At 40.8% G+C, this 23,376-nt stretch overlaps 1 protein-coding gene across 1 annotated transcript; it reads left to right on the top strand.

Annotated features, from left to right (window-relative positions):
* The first annotated feature begins 3,834 nt into the window (after window positions 1–3,834).
* loxl4 (lysyl oxidase-like 4) lies at window positions 3,835–22,891 on the top strand. Its single transcript, XM_053332785.1, has 14 exons — window positions 3,835–4,153; window positions 5,050–5,351; window positions 5,450–5,658; window positions 11,998–12,036; window positions 12,126–12,339; window positions 12,446–12,623; window positions 16,992–17,146; window positions 17,243–17,410; window positions 17,827–17,989; window positions 18,078–18,321; window positions 19,541–19,656; window positions 19,987–20,123; window positions 22,622–22,733; window positions 22,821–22,891. Exons 1-14 carry the CDS (start codon window positions 3,835–3,837, stop codon window positions 22,889–22,891), a joined length of 2,427 nt encoding a protein of 808 aa, XP_053188760.1.
* The last annotated feature ends 485 nt before the right edge of the window (window positions 22,892–23,376 follow it).

Below are 23,376 nucleotides of genomic sequence, written 5' to 3'. Positions count from 1 at the left end.
GTGGCAAATAAAGACATGACTAACAGTGCTGAGACTGTGTGAGGAAAAAAAACCCATCCATTATGTCACAAATGACAGGCCTGATATCACCTATGAATGCAAACATATCTATCCATGCAAATAGTTACAGCAAAATTACCTGAACACACTTTATACATAAAGTTCACCATAAGGAGTAGTACAACTCAGCATGTGAAAACTAATACTGTTTGAAATAAATAAGTAAATCAATGCTTCCATTAGAGCCTCCACAAGAAAGTAAGGTGTCAGATTTTAAAGAAGTGGGCATTATGGGTTTGAAAAAAAAGGGAAGTTGGGAGAGTTGAGATGCATTATGGGAAATGTGAATTTTTATACAACCTGACTAAAAATACAGACATCTAAATACTTTTTTAAATTTCCTAGATAACACCTGGATGTATATCCTTGGGAGTTATTGATTTAAGGGTGCATTCATATCTGCTAAGGATTTTGCTACTGTTATATATCAGATTCAGTTGGTTGTGGAAAGGTGTACACTGCTAACAGTCTAAATGTTAACCCTGGCTTGTATGGTTTGTACCCAACAGTCACATTTTAGTCTGCCTCAAGTTTAAGGCAACGATAGCCTTTGATACAAGATTTAATCTCACTTGGAAAGGGCCCTGTAGCCTGTGCAGCATGATCTTTATGTAATATATGCTTACCTGCTCCTATAGCATGTATGAAAGTTAAAGCATTATGAAAGCCTGGTGAGAAGGCAGTGGGGGTGAGCATAAGGAGGTGCTGTCGTTTGAAAAGGCACTTGTTTATTGTTGGAGAGCACGTATTTATTTCATGCCTCCACAGATTGTGGGTAAGGGCAGAGCCGACTCGGTTGGCGTAATTAGAGAGGTGGAGAGAGTGAGCGCTCTGCCACAGAGAGTCGCTTCGCTCAGACACTCAGTCCTGTGAGCCCTGAGAGATCCCTGAAACACTCTCACAAGCACACACCCACTGTGCTGTTAAATATTGGCACATAGGCAAGAACACCTGTCCAGTCTAGTTTAATAAGTCTGATGTGCAACAGTGCAGTGTCACTTACAATGCAGAGATGTCACACACCGAACTGACTGTCTTTTCTTACCTCTCTCTTTCCTCTCTCTGTCGGCCTCGGATATCCCTCTGATTTGGCCCGCTAATAGGGGGTCTGCGCTTCCTGTTCGGGTTTACCAGTCAGGGAGGGACCACCATCCTACCACCCAGTCGCACCATCACTGGCACACACAAACATCTCAATTACAGCTTCAAAGTTTTACATGTGCACACAAATGCCCACATACTCTATGTAACGTATGATTTTTTTTCACCCAGTTCGGAAATCTGCATATGAGTAAGTGTTTTTACAGTTGTGGTTGATGTAGCAGTTCGTACCTCCCCTGTCATGATTGTAATTTTTCATGTCTATGAATAAACTTTGCTGCCTTAAAAAGGTGCCCACTGAGGTTTCACTTGAAAACTGAAAATACAGTTTATCAACAACACCCTGAGGCCAAACTTTTCCACGTAGCTAATTTAGTCTCACATCCTCCAGAAATGACTCGAAAAATAAATAAACAACTTCCAAACATGTAGAAAGACCTTAGTAGTCATTTGGAGGAAACTTAAATCAGATCAGGACTGAGCACTGAAGTGACCTTTGCTAGAAAGCCATAAACATGACTTTTCCTTGGTTTTGTATCTGAATCTACAGATGAGTCAAATTCTCCACCTTTTTCTATACCATTATGATAGCTTTGACAGTAGTGACATGCATTTGTGCAGGGGTGATATGGCATTTTCTCATCAGTCACGTTCACTATGGCCACGGTGAGGCTGGGCCTATTATAGCGTTGGTGGTTTGCGGCCATCTCAACAAGGAAATATCTACCCTGTGGTTTGGGGAGCTTCTTTAAGACACTTGGAACTTGATGTTTAAACTATTCTGGAGCCAAGACCTTCCTGTTGGTTTCATGTACACACGTTGGCCATACCGTTGTGCAACGCTCTGAGCATACAGTTGTGTAAAGCATGAGTAGCCAATCAGAGAGGAGAGGTGGTAAGATGCTGAATCACATGATATCATAATGCAAATGGGTTTCATAATGTATCAACACCTTTTTTTTTTCTTTTGCTGAAACTGGTGAGCCTGTTATTGCTGTAGACTAATTTCTTAAACATCTGACACCAAATTGACCATCTGATTAATTTCTCTGTGACAAACAACAGTCCCAGGTTTCATCCAAGAGATCATTCAGCATTGCTTAAAAATGTTCATCCACAATTATAGACATGTCAGCCAGGACATACAAGTGACAATGACCAGTGGCTGAGGAAACCCACTGCCTAGATATTTTTAGATTTTGAACAGTGTTGGATTATTACCCTCACAATTTGATTGTAATCTAAACAAACCAGCTTTACATTTTACTATTTTAATTAGTCAAATACTTAGTTGTATATGAGAGAAAGAGACCTAAAGGGAAAGAGAGCACAGTAGGAGGGAGGGAAGCAGGGAGGGATATAGTGAGAAGGAGGGAAGAGGGAGGATTGACTAAGGAGAACATTAAGTAGACACACTCCTACACTCAGTCACTCTCCCCTAGCCGGTGACGTCCACAACTGCAAGCATTTGCTGCTTGCCAGGTGAGTGAACTTTCACGTTAACTTCTACTTTACATTTTCTTGGTAAAAGATTTTATTGTATCTTTGCTAAATTGCTATGTCAATATTGTTATTATTATATTTAAATTGAATTTTAAGACAAGCAGCTGCAGATATGCATAACAGTGTATGTAACAGGTGTTTTAAGGGGCTGAGATGGAGCAGTTACTTCTTTTCTTTCATTTGAAAAAAAAAGTTAGAAATGTTGCCAATATTTAAACATTTAGAGGAAATATTTGCTGTTCTAAACAGATGGTGTTTGGATTGAACAACAGATACAGATGGCTTTAAACAATGATGAGTTGGGTTTTGTTTTTCCTCAATATGATTTACTGAGGTTCTGCCTACAATGTCTGTTTGCTTGTTGTTGGTTTTTTCCTAAGTTCACCGTGACATTATACAAACAGATTCTTCACATTTTGCGGCCAGCATTATGCTGTGGCCTGCAATGATTTAATGTTTCAGTCAGTGTCTGTCTCCACCACTGCGTTCTTGTTTGGCTCTTGTTAACCTACAGTTAAAATCTGCCTTACGTTTCTGTCTGGTTTGTTAGCCTTGAGGGGTGTATTGCAATACAAAATACACTGCTGCATCTCTAATTATATGCCTATGTTTGACATGAGTGAAAAGCATTCATTTTATGCGTTTTGGTTATAGCCTATTACATCACTGCAAGAACAGACTACAGTGACTGAAATCAACTGTCTAGAAAAGCAGTCATGTTTTATCTCTCAGACTGTTAACAGATAAATTATCACTGCAATGGTAAGTGTCTCAGCACATCATTCATCTTGATAAGAGTAAAGATATACAGTATACCACTGAGTTGACTACCTGAACTGTTTTGTCCAGACGATGTCACCGTTGGTCTTTTAAATAATCAGGCCTCTGCTCTGCTGCTGCTGGCTGTTAAACTTGAAGAGAATTACTCAGTCTTAATGCGCAGTAGTTTGCCTCAGGATGTACTACATCTAAAACTGATAGATGTTTCTCGTCACAGGCAAATGAGCCTGTAGCTTTTAACGAAAACCTAATTGACAAGTCAGTTAAATGACCTCACTGGTCAATTGAACACGAAATGAATTAAAGTAACTAGAACTACTTCAATAAAAGTGGTACACATTGAATCAAACAGTGTTTCAACCTTTCCCTTCAGACCCCCTCCTCTCCATCATGATGACCCGTACCCTCTGCTTGAGCTGCTGCCTCTTGCTGCTACTGCTGTCCCTCTCCTGCCCCGCTCGTGCTGAACCCCGCCGGACCACGTCTAACCAGCGCAGGTCGGCTCGTGCGCCGCCCGCCAAGGTGCGTCTGATGGGCAACTTTGCACGAGAACCGTACGAGGGACGCGTGGAGGTCCTGCACAACAATACCTGGGGGACTGTCTGTGATGACGAAGTGGACATCAAACTGGCCAACGTGGTGTGTCGGGAGCTTGGTTTCCAGGGTGGTATAACGTGGGCGCACAGCGCCAAGTATGGTGAAGGAGCAGGTGAGAGGACTTCCGGTGCCATATTCAATAAAGCGATTTTTATGGTGGTCAAAGATTCTACTGTGAAAGGCCAAAAGTCACTGCAGGCCAAAAGCGAGACTGACTGGATGCGAGTGATAACAAAATGATAGGTCTTTCTCACTACATTTTAACATGTGGTAGAAGGAAAGCCACAAGTTTAACAAGGACTGCGCTCCATTTAGTTTATAGTTTCAAGGTCCCACCACTGTGCAAAGTTTACTGATACACCATATAGTTATTTATTACACCTGTCCTTTTCCTGTAATGACAAGAAATATCTGTCCTGAAAAAGGCCCATTCGACACAGTAAATTTATTAGATTTAATAACCCTTTAACAGGCAACCATATTTGACCAGTTTACCCTGTCTTCTCTAAAACTTTCCCAGCAACACACATGTGCATGGCTTCATGAACAAACCACCAATTAAGACATCCAAAATAACTAGCATCATAAAGTGACAAAGATAACTTGTTGTGGGATCGGAGCCTACATCTCGTTAAGGTTGCCTGGCAGACTGGCAGAGCAAATATATGGGCCGAAAACAGGCATTTGTTTCAGAATAATGACAGCATAAGCTTGGCAGAGTATTGCAACACTTGCTGTAGTTCATGAACATTCTTTACTGCTGCTTTTAAATCCAAATTAAAGAGAAGGTTGAGTGGGGCAGGATCTACAGCACCCTGCCATACTGTGTATCTACTGCTAAACACACCACTGAAGTGCAACCCTAAATCAGTCTGACAGTAAAAGTCAAGTGTTAGGTGTTTAGGGTCTGATTTGGGCCCTAGTGTAGATGCATTGCTCAGTCTGTCTATTGAAAAATCAATGAAAATCACAATGAATGTAGTAATGAATTGTTTATCCTTTCACAAGGCCCAATATGGATGGACAATGTACGCTGTGACGGCTCTGAGAAGTCCTTGAAGGACTGCAAGCACAATGGCTGGGGGGTGAATGACTGTAAACATTCTGAAGACTTGGGAGTGGTGTGCACCCCTGAACGCAGGCTGGATCAGACAACCAGTAGAGGCCAAAGCAACGCCATAAGGCCCAATGTTAGCCCTGCACCACAATGGCAAGGCCTCGTGGCTTCCCGCAGGCATCCAGGATACAACTATCATGGAAACGGACATCCGCAAGAGGTCCCCAGGTTTCAACGACATCACCAGCACCAGGTACAGAAGCATTCCTCTGATAAATGCCACATCACAGGTAGATTCATTTGTGAGTTATTCTTTTGTAACAGCAATTGTTATTGTTCACTCTCCCTAAGGGTAAGGTGCAAATTGAGGAGGTGCGTCTTCGGCCCATCCTCATGGCCACCAAAAGGAAGAGCCTGGTTACAGAGGGTGCGGTGGAAGTGAAGCACGCTGGGAGATGGAGGCAGGTGTGTGACTTGGGTTGGAGTCTCAACAGCAGCAGAGTTGTGTGCGGGATGCTTGGCTTTCCAGAGGCTATCCCTCACAATGTGAGAACATACAAGTGAGTATGAATCTTACCCTGCAAGCTCCAATGAGAACAACACAACACTGACTTTCATGAACTCAAAGTTATTAGATTGGCTGTTGACTGTAGGTCAGAAGGGCGAGATGCTACGCCATTCATCCCATTGTTAGATGAATAAAAATACATCCTCAAGAATAAAAAACAAACAGTGGCATCCCGTTTAAAGCCTAAGTGAATAAAGGCCTTTTGTCGAGCTTATCTTCCTACCACAGCCACTTCTTCTCCATGCCCCCCCCCCCCCCCCCCTCGTCCTCTCCTCAGCCTCAGGATGATGATAAAGGAATCTCTGTCCCCTCTCTACTGCCCTTTCTTTACACCTCTCTCTAGGCAAATCACCTCTGCTCACCTCATTGCCTCTCTCTTATTCTCGCTCCCTGTCTCTCTCTGATGCTATCTTTAGCTTGCAGCTCCAAGACAAACAGCCCCACTTTTACTTTTAGATTCCTGTGCTGAGGTGTAATATCACTGCTGATTGTCCTTTAACTGTCCCATTGATACCATGGTGTGAGACTGAGGCAGCTATTGGAGAGTGGAATGGGGGTCTTTGTGAAGTGACTCATCTTATTGGCAGGGCGGCCTATGCAGGCTTGTGTCAGCCATGCATCGCTTCACTTTTACATCCTCTTCCAACAGTTTGTGTGACAAGCCGCCATTGTTAGTGTGTGTGTATGTGTGTAAAAGGGCTTGTCCTTTCAAATTCATTGTTACTGCATCAGAAGCAAAACAATGCTATCTTTACTTCAGGCAACATAGAAACTGTTTTTAATTTAATAAGAATAATATTTTATTTGTAAGCTAAACTTCTTAAATACATTTTGTCTGAACATTAAGCATCTATTTAAGACTGTTCCTTACTAAAACACATTCTAAAATCAAGAAAAGAACACTTTTGAGTACTTTTGGTATTTTTTTGTTTAAAAAAGTGGTAATGTTCAATACCTAACCCTAGTGTCTACACATGCACACTCTCTTGCATACACTGTGCTAATGCAGATCTGCTTAAATGCATTGTGTCTCCTTTTGCCCTTTTGACACAAATCTGCACTTCCTCTCCTGCTGAAAAATGTGACAGTGGTTTTTGGAAGGGTGCTACTCTAAAACCGCAGGACGACCACACATTAGCAAATTACTCCAGTGCTATTTTAAGAATGAATAATGTCTGACCATTAACTGTCTTCAATGGACGGGGGGACCCAGTTGGATCTGGCTCTTGAAGAGCTGCTGTGTCTAGATGATTCACAGTTAAGCTGTTCCTTTCCTCTCTTGGCCAGGGTTAGTCTGACCCAACCGTTGACAGGCCGCAACATCTGCTCTGTAGTGTAGGTGCTAGATTCCTCTTGCTGCTGAAAAGTTGTTCCTGTTGAGGGGGGAACTCAGTTGTTTTATAGACTTTTCTAAGTTTTTATTCACTTAACAACATGCCCATTTTGGAGCACATTCACTCACTGAGGGTATGTCTGCATTGCCCTTGAATTAAGATATCTCCACTGAACTCTGTGTTATTGGGAACACAGTGATGCTATAACTTGATTCTATTGTTGGAGGAAGGTCTCATCAGACATCATATATTCAGCAATAAAAGGTCCTCAGTGTGAGCTGTCGCTGAACAACCTGGCCTGGCTCTGTACACCATCTGTGTAGGATCATTTATTAGAGCACAGCTTCCCCGCATTGCAGGTGTGATGACTCTCTCGATTTCCTATCACTGTACAGATTTGCCACTTAATGCAAAGAATGGGAGATGGGAAGCACAAGTAATAGTTGAGTGAGGAGTCAGGTGGGTAGATTTGCATGGCTGCAACATAAGAAATTTGGCTGCTCACCAAGAAGAGAGACAGAGGACAGGGCTGCTGTAGCTTGAAGGGCTTGGACTAAAGCCTGCAGGGAAGCAGTTTCAGAATGTTGTTTTGAGATCCTCCTCTAAGGATAAAGATCTTAAATAATAGCACTCCTTGAGCTCTTCTTGTCTCGGCCATAACAAAATGGACAATACAGTTTACTCAGCATATCTTCTAAATGTACAGTGAAAGGTTTGGGAAAACATATGCTATTATGTTGATTTTTCATATTGCGTCATATTGCATATTAAGTCTCTGGCATGAAGCAGACATGACTTGATACATCTTGGTTTGCCTGTTCTGGGCATGATCTGGTGTTTTGTTGTAGCCTCAGGCGCTATATTAGTCTGAACCACGATGATGTGTTTGTTTCCAAATCAAATCAGTACCTGTGGTACCAGGTGTTGTTCTTGGCTTAAAATTGGTTCAAGATATACACATGCCTCAACATCTTAAATGCCAGTGCTCTACTTAAGTTATCTAATAGTATTTGGTTTCTAAAGTCAGGATGGATCCCTATCTGTATTATCATATTGGGATGTTCATATGTGACATGCAGTAACAACCAAAAGAATACTTTAAAGACAAGAATACTTAGAGAACACTTAGCACAGGGAATGCTATTTCAGCCTGGACGTATGGGTAATTGTAAGGATTTTAATCTGACTGAAATTCATACGGTAATTAATTATTATAATACAAAATGTCATCAAGAAACTATAGGATTTTCAGTTTTTATGTAACATCTTCCAAATGGGTGCCAGAAAAGCTTAGGATTGTATTGCAAATTTAGGCCAAATTTAGCTGGTGACACTCCACCCTGTTTCTCCACCTTGCTCCAAGTCTCTCAGTCCATTCTTAGAAATCCTGGACTGTGCAAGTTTCTCTGCCGCCTGTGTCTCTTGGATGAGACTCTGAAGATGCTGTAATTACAGGTTGGTCAGGACTGAGGCTCTCCGGGGTTTCTGCTGAGAGTGAAAAAACACCCCCAATTATAGCCGTGTGTGTGACAGAGAGTAAGACAGAGTTGGCGAAGAAGGAGGAAGAGAGTAATGAGAGAAAGAGGAGATGGAGGGAGAGAACAAGAGCAGCAGTCAGATGAGCCAGATTTTCGCTTGCTCGTGTGAAATATGTCCAATTACAGCTGCAGTTTGCAGTGAGGGCAGCTGTGTCAGCAGCTGTCTGTCTTCCTCTGTCACCATAGTGATTTGGGGACTTAACCCAGCATTTTATGTTTAATTATGTTTTAGCTGAAATTTTTTTATGACACGGGTATTATTTTCATCCCTTTGGGTGATATTTTGTGTAACCGACTCTGGTTTTCCTATCCGATCTTTCTAAATGATCTTCTCTCTAATTTATTTTCCCATCTTTTAATTTCTGTAGTCATGCCGGTGGCTCTTTCTGTGGTTTGGAAAAGACTGTGGAAACCAGCTTTCAAAACAGAGTTGAAGCAGAGTGATTTAATCACCTCATTCTGGCCTGCGAGATCCTTTTCTCAGATAGTCAAAGGAGAGAAAAATTAAACCTCATAAAATATTTCAAATTGACTCCACTTATACTCTGTAAGAAAATAAAATGTTCTATCTTGGCTTTTTTTTTCTGTAGCCGAGAAATAGGTCCATTATTAAGTAGGTCCACTTGATGTGACTGCAAAGCATATTTTCAGACAACTTAATTCTAACTGATGAACTTAATAAGCATGTTGTAAATAAAGGTTTATTAGTAATATAGTTTAGCATATTTAGTACCCCTGATATACGGAATAAAAGGCTAATTGTTCTCAATGTTACATAATCAAAAACACCTAACCCTAACCCTAACAGATTAAACTAAAAGATTATACTTTTTACTTTTAAGATATTTTAGACACTTTATGTCTCCCAAAACTTCAAATCAAGCAGTGAGTACTGCCTTACTATTTGGGACAGACCTTCACCAGTCTGTATTAAAAATTGGGTTATTTTCTAACAAATCAGAAGATAGTAAGCCAGTGAGCAGTGTGAGGGTGATGAAGCCCAAACAGTGGTGTAATACTTTTAAGAGGTGGGTGGGACTCCCTATCATTAGCCTCTGTTCTCTTGGCTCCACAACAAGTGCTGGAATACACTGTTTGGTTAAGCAGGCTGATGAATACTATGGAGGTGGAAAACTAATACTGTGGCTGTTTGTTGCACAAGCAGACAGCTGTGGACCAATGCCCTCAAACTACTTGTGATGAACACAGAACTGTTAATTATCATTTTTTATATATTAACAATGTGGTATGTGTGCATTTTACTATCCTGATAAGAAATCAAACATCAACAAACAGTGCTGTGATTAAGTCAAATGAAAGACCTGAAGGTATCATTTATAGCTTGTTAGTGCCTGTTTCTGTCTCAAGAGAGTAAAATGGTTAGCCGATTGGTCTGTGGTGAGGTCACAAACAAGTCATATTTGCCTTATGGGAAAATGTGTTTGTACATGTGTGCATACTCTTCAGTGTCTCTCCTCGATGACATGTTACTGCAGAGCCACATGGTAGACACATTTAAGATGTTTTACAAGTGTAGTTCAAGACACTGTAAAGAACAAGTGTTAGTGTCTATACAATGTGTCAGTCGCATTTGCAGCTAGTCTCGTGACATCACATATGGCTTTATTTAGCGCACGTGATTTCAAATGTTTACTTTATGGGATTTTTCTGCCTCAGCGAGTGAAATGTTTGATATAGTCTTAAGTGGTAACAAGCAAGACTATTTAAGTCAATTGAAATTTCTTTTACAGATGTTCATAAATTGCGCTGAGCTGCATTTGTACTTCAAATGGGTCCCAGCAACCAGCTAAAGTCCATTTAAAAAGTTTAATTTAAAAATAGCATCTGTAATTTACAAAACACCTTTACTGCTGAGATGAAAGTGTACTCATTTTCTAAGACTAATTAAGAAGTATATTTCTTTACCAAACACATATTTTTGATGAGGGGTTGTTTATATTTGGACTACAGAGTGAGGAGGTCTCTTCTGGCCCATTGACTGCATACAACATCAGGAAACAAGCTATTTCGTGATTTTGGAAAGTGTACAGTCAGCAGCCCATGACCTCACGCAATCATCTACATAACATCACATCAGTGACAATGTGTCTCTTGATAACAACTTCCTTGGTTTATTTTTCAGACTTGTGCCTTAACTTTACAGGAATGTCTGCTGTTTCATGTCAGAAATACAAATATTTACCTGCCTGTGCTTTCATAGAAATATCCTCAGACATGTTTGTTTCTTTAAAGGGGAATACCACTGAAATCAGCATTGGAGTATGTTTTAGTGAAGTTCCTCACTGTGTTAGTAGTTACGGGGAAAAAAAGAACTATTTAATCCTCCTACAGTTGTTATGCTATGCTAATGTACAGCTCTGAAGAGTATTTTTTCTAGAAAAATGTACTAATATTGGCTGATAAAATATCAGACTGTAGCGTGCGTATCTCTGAGTGTTTCGGTGTGATTGCTGTGAACACCTGTGATGGTGTGTGCACTTTGCGATGATTTGAGGACATTCTGGCATGACCTGTGGCATGTCTGCTTGGCGTGTCTGCCAAGAGAAAAGAAGGCTTTCCTCTCCACTGCTCGCCCGAGTCAGCCAGCCTACTTGGTGCATAAATCTCTATTCTGGTATTTCTCGGACATGCCAGAGTTTTTGTTTGCATATCGTGCTTGGTCAAACCCTGTTTTCCCAGAAGTGTTATACATCACTGATGTTGAATGTCATGATTTTTTTTAGTTTGTGGCTTTAGAGGTTTACGACATAGTTCAAAATATCATGTGTTTATCCTTTTATAGTTCTTACATCCTGTAGTTATGTACAAGTCTTTGTTATGTTACAACTAGCAATGCAAAAGTTGTATATCTAAAGGGCACATGTTAGTTTAAAAGCAAAAACAAATTTGAGGTGTACTGTTGCCTGATAGCTGAGGGACACATGATACACTGGCCACTTTCTCTACATGTAACCACAGCAGCCCACATTCCAGATGGAAATACACACTACTGTACAAGTTAACTTGCTGAGAGAGAACAGGAATGGTGAATTCTCCCTTGAATTATGCCAGTCATTACCATCAATATACCTAACTTTACACTCACCACAAAGCCACATGCACAACTCATTGTGGTTTTATATGCAGAAATTATATTTGGACCAGTATGATTCATTTTTTTTTTAATTTTAGGTAATAGCCAAGTGCCTAAGTAATAAGTAAATCTATATATAGTAAATCTATATATATTCACTGTGGCAGAAAACTCTCCTGTGTGGCCAGGTTACATATAAAACAAACAGCAGATGCTACAGTATATCTTACAGTCATTCATTCTTTACATCACAGTTCGGTCACTCAGGTCACCTCACAGGGTGATTTGTGTGTGTTCCAGAAAACTTTGTAACTACATAGACCTGATAGAACTAACATCCATCTCTATTCTTTGTTGTTTTACAGGAAAATATGGGATACCAAAGTTGCAGATCCTTCAACAAGGTAGCCATGTTTATTTACATTATGTCATTATGTCTTGAACTTTATTTAAGAATGTTTAATACAAAATGGACTTCCTACTCTTTTTTTAGACTGAGCATTATGGCAAAGAAGAAGGGATTCTGGGTAGAAAAAGTACACTGTCTGGGCAGCGAGAACAGCCTGTCAGAGTGTCATGCGCAGCTGTCAATCCCCCGTAGCCCCACACCCTGTAAGAACGGGAGACATGCAGTGGTCAAATGTGTTGCTGGACCTCAGTTTGCTCGCATCTCCTCAGGAAGACCCCAGGCCCCTTATCCAGTTGTGGTAAGATGTAACAAAATTAGGTCTACAGTAGCACAATCATACAGTGTGTGCATTTACTGTTCTTATGCACAGGCTCTGCTAATCTCCCTTTTGTTGCTTTGTTCAGCCTGTGCGTCTGAAGGCCGGCCCAAGGCTGGGCGAAGGTCGTGTGGAGGTGCTCCGAGAAGGAAAATGGGGGACCATTGTGGACCACATGTGGGAAAGAAATGCAGCCAGTGTGGTTTGCAGAGAGCTGGGCTTCGGTACTGCCAAGGATGCTCTGCATGGAGCCTTTATGGGTCAAGGTGAGAAAGATCACTGCTGTTTTACAGAGAGTCTTCTACACAAAGCTGGAATTTCTTGAAAGCTTCCCATTTTATCTGGTCTTGAATCTGCAGTTTGGATGTTTGAACGTGATTATTGTGCGTCATGGTCTTCCAGAGACGAAAAGGAGACCTTTCTAGTCTTTTGCTTATCTTAGACATTGCACCCGTCTGCCACGGCTGATCAGATAATGTATGAGAATGTCTGTGTGTCTGTCTGTCTCCCTTTAATACCTTGTGAAACTGCAAATGTGTTGATTGCAGTATGCCCAGCTGTGATTACGTGAGTTCTTAACCAAGGCTACCAGCTGCCCAAACACTGTGCACATGTGCATGTGGACACACTCAAACACACACACAAAATGTAATAGTATAAGCCACAGTGGTATACACTGGCATTTGATAGTTAAAGTCACAGACATAATCTTGCTAGCTTCAAGCAAGCTGTGGTCTTTTTTCCTTCGATTTCAAATTTCCAGCAATGGTGACACACAGATTTACTCTGTGTTCAGCTGCGCCAGTGGTGTCCCCACCCTTACGAGATGTGAGAACAGCCTCCCCATGCCTCAGGATAGGGTGTACTCTCTAATCATGCTGATCAGGATGAAATGTGGGATGACAATCTGCTGGTTTAGCTGTTCACTTGATCATACAGAGAGTATTTTTGTATGTGTTCAAGTGGTCCTTTTTTTTTCTTTACCTTTTAACCTCTTCAAATGGGTTTTCTGTAGATGATGTCATTCATGCTACCTTTCTTTTTGATGACTCTAACAGAACTAAATCTGACTCTTCAAAGGAGACTTTACAAACGTATAACCATATAGTCTGGTTTCAATTAGCACCTTCACTTGTTGGGTCAGGGTTCAGGTTCATCGTGGTTCCAGCAGTCTGAAGCAGAGGTGTTTAATTGGCAGGGAGGAGCTAAAAAGCATTCAATTTTCTACCTAAAATAGATTCTCCTACCCACAAAACTGCATTTGTGTAAGTACACACGTGCACATGCCAGCATGTATATTTTGCATGTGTGTGTGCAATAAAATCAGTCTCAAAATTATAACATTAAGATGTGGCTCTGCAGCTGTAGTTTGGTTTGACAAATGGCAGGTTTACCCTCTAATTTACCTCATATTACTCCTGTCTCGCTCCTGGAAATGTAGGTTTCCTATACTGTGTTTCCTGGGTTGGTGATTCACACACTTACTATGCACACACATATATGCTCTCTCTTTCTTGCTCTCAGTCCAACACTGGCACCCACAGTACTCTCCCTTTCTGTCTGTTTCTGTCTTACATATACACTGCCATTGCAGGATGATTGGACTTCAAAGGCGCCTCGCAGCTTCGTTTCTTTAACATGCAGCCTGTTAGACATTTTTACTGTGACATATAATTTTCCATGTGTTTGAAGGCCACATAAATATAGGTCTATATACTGTTGGAATAGACATGAACTATCTTTAATAGAGCAAACTCACCAAGGCAAGGAGTCCTGAAAAAGTGAGTGAGTGAAAAGTGAGTTAAAAAAGAAACCATACATACATATGTGTGTATATGTGTATATATAAAGATAGCCAATAATACATTCTTCAAATCACGCTACTTAACACTCAGGTACACTTGCTTTCTGTCAGCACCTCAGAGAAAAAAAATCCATGATTTCTATCAAATCTTTCAGCCAACAGTCAACAAGACCCCACAGAAGAGCACTGAATTATTTATGATGATCAAATGTGATAAGGTGATAAAGGTTGTGGTCCACTGGGTCAACAGGGTGGTAGAGCTTCTATCTTTCATCAGATATGTTTGAAACGCTTGCACAAATGCATTTACATGCAGGTGTGATATACAAGCAAACACACACACACACACACTAACTATCAGCTTACAACTTGTCCATCAGCTTTGAAATCATGTTGACAAAGAAACATGATTTAGATTCTTGTTGGCTTCTACCATCTGAGCGCCCACAGGCTGGCAGAGCTATTTACAAACCGACATGATTTTAGCACTTGGTGAAGAAAATCTATCCATCTGTCATCTATCCAATGACACAAAGTTGCTTACAAATCTTGTTAGAGGCATAGCAAAATATGTTACATGGAAAGAAAAACACAACAAACACTGCATTAATGTTCCTAAAATGGAGTGTAATTTCAGAGAGGAAAAGAACAGGGTTTCCCTTGTAACCACCAACCAACTATTTACGCTATTCTCAAGAATGTGACCGATTTTACCCTGTTTCCATCTCTGTAACTCAATTTTCTAATCTCTCCAAATGATCAGTGCCATCTGCCAATTCAAACTATGCGGTCATCAAGCTCAGTTTATTTCTTGTAAATACTACATTTAAGATATAGCACGTTTTTATTATGCCTCATAATTGCTGTCTGAGTTGTATCTGCTGTCAATCATCAACATTTTGTAGAAGTTCATGGTTTGATCATTTTGGAAACTAATGTCAGGGAGAATGAAAGTGAAGAAAATATTCTAAGCTCTGTGCAAACTCCATATGCCACCCATCTAACTCCCATCATCATTGCATTTCTCATCACCATCAGCAAGTTAAATTACAGGGACAATGTTTCTATTTCCTTTCTTGACCAACATTGTTATTTTACCGTGTAATTTTACCCTTGAAGTACAATTTAATATACATACAGTACATAAGGGAGTTCAACACCCGAAAAGCTTGTGTGTTTGTGTGAATGTAAAGTGTGTGTGGCCAATTTCTTGGAATTTATTTTGGGTTTTCGTGGATTTCCCAAACTAAGGTTTAAATACAGCATGTCACTGTTCATTTTGAGAATCCCTTGAGTGGGACCCTTATTTGTCTTGATAACTTAAACACTGGGAGTTTGGATTTAGCTTGTGGCCTTTACCATACAGATAGAGACGGAAGTGGTTTAGATGTGTCTTTTTAAGTATGAACCCACGCATGGTGACCAGTATGGAAGCAGGTCTTCAATCTACCAAAACCAACACAGAGGCAGAATGACTTAGGCTGCAATCTAGTCCCTGCTCTTTCAACCATCTTCCTTTTCACTCATCTTTCTCGGTTTCTCTCTCTTGCCTCCTATGTGGGTATGTGGTTATGGTTTTGTTTATTTCAATGCTACCACATTTCTGAGTTTGCAGTTTACAGTCTTTTGTCTTAAGAAAACAAAGAAGCCATAGTTTGCCCTGTTTTCATATACTGTCAAAATCTTGAGTGTTCTTTCCACCATTTTCTTTGCTGTTTAGAGATTATCTGGTTTTAAAAGACAAACGAATACAAGTGAAAGTTTTACTGAGTCTTGTTTTGTTGACACAGATTTGGCCTTGTTTGATCGCCCAGGGTGGTGGACTACACACAATGTTATTGTTGTTGTGCTCAAAGCAACAGAATGATGGTAATGATGTGTGACAGATCCCCAGAGTAGATGGTGGTGGTACTGCTGCTTGGCTTGCAGGAGTATTTTGTCATGAGAGATAGGAACTTTTTATAGTTGGTTAGACGCTTAAGTAGAGAAAGCATACTCACGTTAAAGAAATACAGAGTGTACTTGTGTGCATGCACACTCCTTTGCGTGATAAAGTCTGTTGATGCCATTGTGTCTTTGTTGGGTGGTATGAAGGTAGAATCATTTTTGGCATGTTTCTCTCAAACGGAGTGTGCCACAAATGAAAGAAAGGCAACTCACGATTTGCAATACACAACTTATAACGTATTCAAGAAACCTTAAGTTGTGTCTGTTTTACCACATGCATCTACTACGTGGCAGTCTGTCATTGGCCAGGTCTATCATTTTTCCATCCCAGTTTAGATCAAACCATGCTCACTTCAACATACCGCAACCCTCGATGTAATAAACTATCCCAAAATGCATTGGGCCTGTTATGAAATCTTATTAATGTGACTGTTAATAAGTCACATTAATAAGATAATAATAATAATAATAAGATTTCATATTTTTTCAAGGGAGAAAGAAACTATGTAGATTCCCAATATGTAGTCAGTTTATCAAAATATTGCCTGTCTACAAATCTGCTGCAACATTGTTGGACAACATTGTAAAGCCAAGTGACCAGGCTGTGATCTTTTGCAGATCAGACGTTACAATTGCAAATCCCAAAATGTAATTTCACAAGTTGTGAATTACAGTTGCGATTACTATTTTGCTTCACTACTTCACCATTTACAAGCGCAAATCATAGTCTCTTCTTCTTTGTATTTATGCGCAATTCTACCTTTATAGTGTGGCCCTAAACAGCCCTTGAAATATTGCTCTTCAGTTATGTCCCTTCTTGTATTTTCCTGCTGTGTTTTTGATTTCAGTACAGTCATTAAATCTCCCACATCTCATTCTACAGGTACAGGACCTATCCACATGAACAGTGTCCAGTGTATGGGGACAGAACGCTCCATCCTAGACTGCTATTTCCAGGAAGTCCAACCGTGGACATTCAAACACAGCCAGGATGCCTCAGTACGCTGTAATGTCCCTAAGACTGGCATAGAGAACATGGTATAGAAACTACACCATCACAACATGTACACATATCACCTTCTACTGATAAAGCATCACCTAATCCTTTAATCCCTAATATTGATGGATTTCTAGGTGCGGTTGGCTGGTGGTAGACTCCCATCAGAAGGCCGGGTCGAGGTTTTGATGGAGGTTGGGGGCCGTAAGCGTTGGGGTTCTGTCTGCAGTGAGAACTGGGGCATCAATGAAGCCATGGTGGTGTGCAGACAGCTGGGTCTGGGTTTTGCTGCCAGTGCACATCAGGTAAGAATCCACCTGAGCACGACGGTTGTTGCACCACATTTCAGCAAGTCAGGGTGATTTAGTAAATGCCAGAGTATACTTCCACAACTTCCCTCAAAGTTGTATCATCACTGTTAGAGATCTTGGACATGATGCCCTGAATGAACAAACAATCTAGTACTCCCACCTCTAGACCAATTAGTGTGGTCAGAGGCGTCATTCCTCCAAGATTTGTCAAAATCCTATCAACACTGTCTGACTTATTGATGAAAGGACATAAACAGATGATCAAACAAATGAACAAATGGAGGTCAATCCATAGTCACAGCCCCTGAAGTCAGTGTGGTATTACACTATGATATTTCTCATTAATGAAAAAAAAAACCCTGACAAGCTATCTATGTCCTATGACCCCACCCTGCCTCTGCCTCCAACAGGAGACCTGGTACTGGTCCGGTGACCCAAATGCAGCTGAAGTGATTCTTAGTGGATCTCACTGTGTCGGCACAGAGCTTTCGATTCAACAGTGTCGCCGCAACAACCATGTCCACTGCCCTCGAGGAGGTGAAACTAAGGCCGCTGGAGTCAGCTGCTCAGACAGTAAGCCAAACCATCTTGCTGTAGCTCTCCATCTCCTCCTCTGGTTCATTTAATCCTAACACATCCTGTCACATCCGTCCTGCTTCAGCCGCACCTGACCTTGTTCTGGATGCCCAACTGGTCCAGGAGACAGCCTACCTGGAAGACAGACCCCTCCACCTGCTGACCTGTGCACATGAGGAGAACTGTCTGTCCTCTTCCGCTGCCAGGATGAACTGGCCCTATGGCCATCGACGCCTGTTGCGCTTCTCATCACGCATTATGAACCTGGGCAGATCCGATTTCAGACCAAAAGCAACAAAGGATAGCTGGACATGGCACCAGTGTCACAGGTAGAGCATCCAACAATGGTTTTTGGCAGTGTTACTTTGCTTAGGTGTGTTGCAATGGAAAGAACTGTTTAACTACTTACTATATATATGGGGTGTTGTGGTTGCACATGTGGTCATTCTAAATGTGTGTTTGGGGAAACTGCAGTTTAGAGTGTCCTGGATACAGGTGAGTTGTGGTTTCAGGTGTGAAAGGTTGCCAAAAATATTTTGTGAAACACCTGTTTGTCATACATTTTTTTCTTGTATTTGCATTAATGATATAACTACCTGCACAGTGAGCAATTTGAGCTATATTTAATTTAATTGCATTTAATTGCTACCAGGAAAGAAAACATGTCTAAGTGTGATCTCTGTGCCTTTTTTTTTAACATTGTGTTTATTGAGGATTTTCGTGTCACAGATATTTCAGTAGTACAACAACATGAACACAATCTGTTACCCCAAGCCCCCCTCCCACTCCCTCCCCTTTTCCCATTACTGGTACATATGTTTATAAAAAATATATTTAGACATTTGTGCACATATGGTTTGATGAGGGGACAGTAGGTAGCATGCAACACAAGCTTAACATAAGAGCCTTTGTCTGTCAGCAGGCTTTGGGAGTATTTTGTCCATTATCTGTAAATAGAGGACATATTTTCCTCAGGCATACTTTTAACACATTCCACTCTGCCTCTCAGCATACTTTACTCAGTTAGTTAGTTTCTTGTCAGATGATGAGAGCACTTTGACGCTGAGAGAAGAAGGACCCTTTTGGAGCCCACAGTTTTGGCTGTGTGAGATGTGTCCCAGCGAGTTATGGGTGGCCTGAAACAGTGTTGTCATCTCTCCAGATTCATTAGCAGCCCTGCAGCACGTGTCTGGAAATGACTGTTGAACCAAGCCATTTACCACAGGTCGGGCATAATACAATGGACAGGGTAGGCCGTGCACAGTCAGGTCTGCCACAGTTTGCTACAACAACACATCAGAGCTATGGTTGTGTGTTTCAAAGCCCTCCATTCATTGAGAATGAGTAAACAGCTGGTGCTAAAACAAGCTTCTGTGAAAGGTGTTACGGTGACACCCACGCTCATGTTCAAGCAGTGAGGTCATTAGGCGACAAGCCATAGGGAACCAGTGTTCATTTAGTGTAAATGCATATACTTGCGGAAACACACATACACACACATGCACACGCACACACTCTCACCTGGGTTTTCCCCCTCTGTCTTCTCAGGCACTACCACAGCATTGAGGTGTTCACACATTACGACCTGCTGACTCTGAATGGCACCAGGGTTGCAGAGGGACACAAGGCCAGTTTCTGTCTGGAGGATACTTACTGCCCTGACGGTAATGTTCACCACCATTCATGGATCCTAAAAAAAAACAAAAAAAAAAAACTCTTACCCATTAGTGACAGGAAATTAATATCAATATAAGCTATTCAGATTTTCCCTTTGTGGTTAATGTATTAGATCGTTGCTGATGTTGTTTGTTCACTCTCCATTTACTTGTTATATCTTGGATGAAATACATTAGCTCATATGAAAAAGCAGCATTTATATGTGGTCTATAGAAATTCAGGAGGCCAAAGGCTCTTAAAAATAACAGGGAGTGCCAAGCATTAAATGAGCTTTGATGATGTGATTGATAGTGTTGTTGGGTTGGGGTGTGTGTTAGGACTCCAGAAGCGGTTCTCCTGCTACAACATGGGTGACCAAGGTATCTCTGTGGGCTGCTGGGACACCTATCGCCACGACATCGACTGTCAGTGGGTTGACATGACAGATGTACGGCCAGGAGACTACATCTTCCAGGTGAGAGGTCATTTTATTTCTCTCACTCCTCCACTCCTGCAGATTTGGCTTTAATTCAACCTGTTCTTTTTGTTCTTTAAACTTTCATTTTGTGCTTATTTGAGTCAGAAAAACAAACACAACTCCACCTAATAATAGTCACTAATTAACATACATCTATTTTTTTTAAATCCATACAAAAACTAAAGAGTAAAGACGACATGATGTGGTTTTATGGAGTATTTCATGGGTAGGTGTAGTGACTTCCTGGAGTCTTGTCCTCACTGGGAGGTTTAAACAAATGAGATATAACATGTTAGTCAATTAGTCGCTATGCTAAATTAAGTTAACCGGATACTGGCTATAGATTCATATTTACTTTACAGATACAGTATGAAAGTGGCCAAAGGTTTAATTGATAAGAAAGGTGGTCATAGGTTCTGCGAGTGGACTTCTTGTCTGGTTTCTATCTATTTTGGTAAAACATTATGACCTCCCTTAGTCCTCACATTCCACCTCAACCATCTCTTTGTCTGTCATTATTTTAACCCAGTCAATCAGTCAAGTCATTGTAGCTACTAGAGTAAAACACATCAAGGGCATTTCCCGTTATCCGCCATATCCAGTCCAGACTGTTCATCCCACCATGGTATGCAGCAGTCTTTCAGAGCTTAGCACGCTGCCAATTGCCTCCCAGCTGTTGGAGACTGGTTACAGTATAAGTCACTGTCTGATAATTGCTGCTGTTACCCCAGTTTGCCTGAGAAGTCAAACTCAATCTTTGTAATTACACCTCTTTGTCCTCTATTGAACATGGATTCATTTAATGTACTAGTAATAGACATGCCAGACTTACATTTAAACATGTGTGCAGCCTGGATGTATTTTAAGCATGTTGAGCCGGGTGTCATTATGAAGTGGCACACTGCTACGGCACACAGTGTGTAGGCTGAAAGGAAGAATGAATGATAGAGTAGGACAGAAATAGTATAAATATATATGAGAGAATGAGAAATTCAAAGGGCTACTTAAGGTTAAAAGGTCAGGGGCTTTTGAGGAGACCAGCACTAAAGGAACTAACTGAATTTTGCTGAGAAGAACAACTGAGAGAAAAGAAAAACAGAAATTATGCAGAACTGGAAAAATACAAACAGCACTTTTCATTTAACTAGTGAAGTGCAGATAATGCCTGACTTTTCTGACCCTGAGCTTTACAGAAAGATTCAACCAGCCTACACTTGAACCTTCCAGTGCTAATAAAACACAGCAATTACCCATTAACCATTGCCTCCCTTTAGTGAACCAGCGCTTAGTGCCCTCTTCCATTAGGAACGGCTAATTTGCCACCAAGGAATTCCTCCTGCCCTGTTTTTATTTTTATAGCCACTTTCTCACTGAGCAACACATTCTGTCACTGAACCAGACCTCTGCAAAAGCTTAGCACACTCAAGTCCAACACTGTAATTTACCCTGAAAAATTAAGAGATAGTTTTCACAGTTTTTTAAAGTTTTCTCCTTTTTATAGTATAGTTTGCATCCTTTCTCCCTGTAGCTGTTTGTAACCTGTACTTAAAGTGGGTGTAGCAGTTTACAGGGCAGCTATTAGAGTAAATGGCTTCTCATATTATCACCAGACCAGATTAAGAGAATGGTTGTATCAGCAGTTATAAAGCTGCTCTGCAAATAACAGGCTATTAGCACAGAGTATGGCAGCACTCAGAATAAGTCCAATTTCAAAAACATAAACATGCTTATGCATAACTACTCTGTTGCAAAAGACTTCAATTTAAAGATAGGTATACAATAATAATGACTAAACTATGTGTAGTGTGAGAAGAGAGGCGATTTCTCCTCTGTTGGAGCTAAACTTAGGTTCAACAAATTCCATTAACCTGAGCTATACAGTTGTGTAAGCTCTTCTGCAGCCAGTTGTCATGTTTTGTGTGGGCACCATGGTCTTTGTTATATGTTTCCCTGCACACATAAAATATTTTACAATGGGCTTTCCTCAAAGATCTACCAGTATGTTGTGTGCTTTGCATGACACAATGCCATATGCTTAGCTATATATTGCCAAGTGAATATAATTTCAATGTTGTGTTCATGAGAGAGTATTGTACTGTATAGTGTATTTATCTTTCCAAATAGAAATACTGTATGGAAAAGTCATCCAACTTTTATAGATGAATTAGGGATTGACTATAAAAAACATTACCAGCCAGAGTGCTGTTTAATAACAGACCCTTTAACAATTTTACATCCAACTGCTCTTTATTTTAAAACACTTTCTCAGTTTGTAGAGAGAGGACTCCTTCCCTGTTTGTCCATGTGCCTGTCCAGCTAGAGATGTACTGTAGTAACAGATACAATAGAGAACAACACAGTTATAAATCCTCCCAGTTTTCTAATAAACATTTGCTGTGATGATGATGATGATGATGATGATGTAAGCAGCTGCAGGTCATATTGATATATTGAATCAGCTCTCAGTGTCAGCATACATTGTGTCCTTTTTTCAGGTGGAAGTAAACCCCTCAATGGACATGGCTGAGTCTGACTTCATGAACAATGTCATGAGATGTCGGTGCAAGTACGATGGCCACAGAGCTTACATGTACGGATGTCATGCAGGTGAGAGCACAAAACCTTTTTCTCTTATTAAATTTCCCTTCATTTTCCCTTAACTGTTACTGATGACCGTATTGTTTTTCCTTAAAGGAGACGCATACAGTGCAGAGATTGAAGACCTGTTTGAGCACCAGCGGCAAATCACCAACAACTTTGTGTAGCCCATCCCAGGACCCAGTACAAAGGCCCTTCCAGTGGGGCCAAGACACTTCTCAGGGTGGACTGAGGTTGATGGCCCCAGGCTCTTGGGACACTAGGATCCACATTTCCAGAGGACAAGCAAGATGGCACCTGTCCATCTCCTTGGCAGATGTGGATAAAATATTCATGAACACATCACATCACAGAAGCGACTATTGCAAAGACTCAATTCTCAACTAAAACAGCCAATGACAACAAGAGTGGAACAGGTGCCTGTCAGCTCAACATGTTTTTTACTCTAGTTAAATAAGAGTATATTGGATATTGATTCAAAGTTTACTGTTTTTTGGTGAATGAGGACTACTAGTAACTTAAGTTAGTTATTCAAAACATATACGCATGAAAGACCTTAATGTTGCTATAACTAATCTGTCGCAGAGACAACGGGGAAGCTGGTGCTCCTGGGAAATCTTATTCCCAAGATAAAAGATATAAAACAAAACAA

Source organism: Scomber japonicus, chromosome 14, assembly GCF_027409825.1.
Source record: "Scomber japonicus isolate fScoJap1 chromosome 14, fScoJap1.pri, whole genome shotgun sequence".
Lineage (NCBI taxonomy): Eukaryota > Metazoa > Chordata > Actinopteri > Scombriformes > Scombridae > Scomber > Scomber japonicus.
The sequence above is the reverse complement of the archived record's forward strand: the minus strand, read 5'-3'. Positions and strand labels throughout refer to the sequence as shown.

Excerpts from the sequence above, each read along its gene's own strand:
- loxl4 (XM_053332785.1), top strand. The coding sequence starts at position 3,835 with ATGATGACCCGTACCCTCTGCTTGAGCTGCTGCCTCTTGCTGCTACTG. Across the intron at positions 5,352-5,449 it reads AACGACATCACCAGCACCAG|GGTAAGGTGCAAATTGAGGA; the intron begins GTACAGAAGCAT and ends ACTCTCCCTAAG. Across the intron at positions 22,734-22,820 it reads CATGTACGGATGTCATGCAG|GAGACGCATACAGTGCAGAG; the intron begins GTGAGAGCACAA and ends TTTTCCTTAAAG.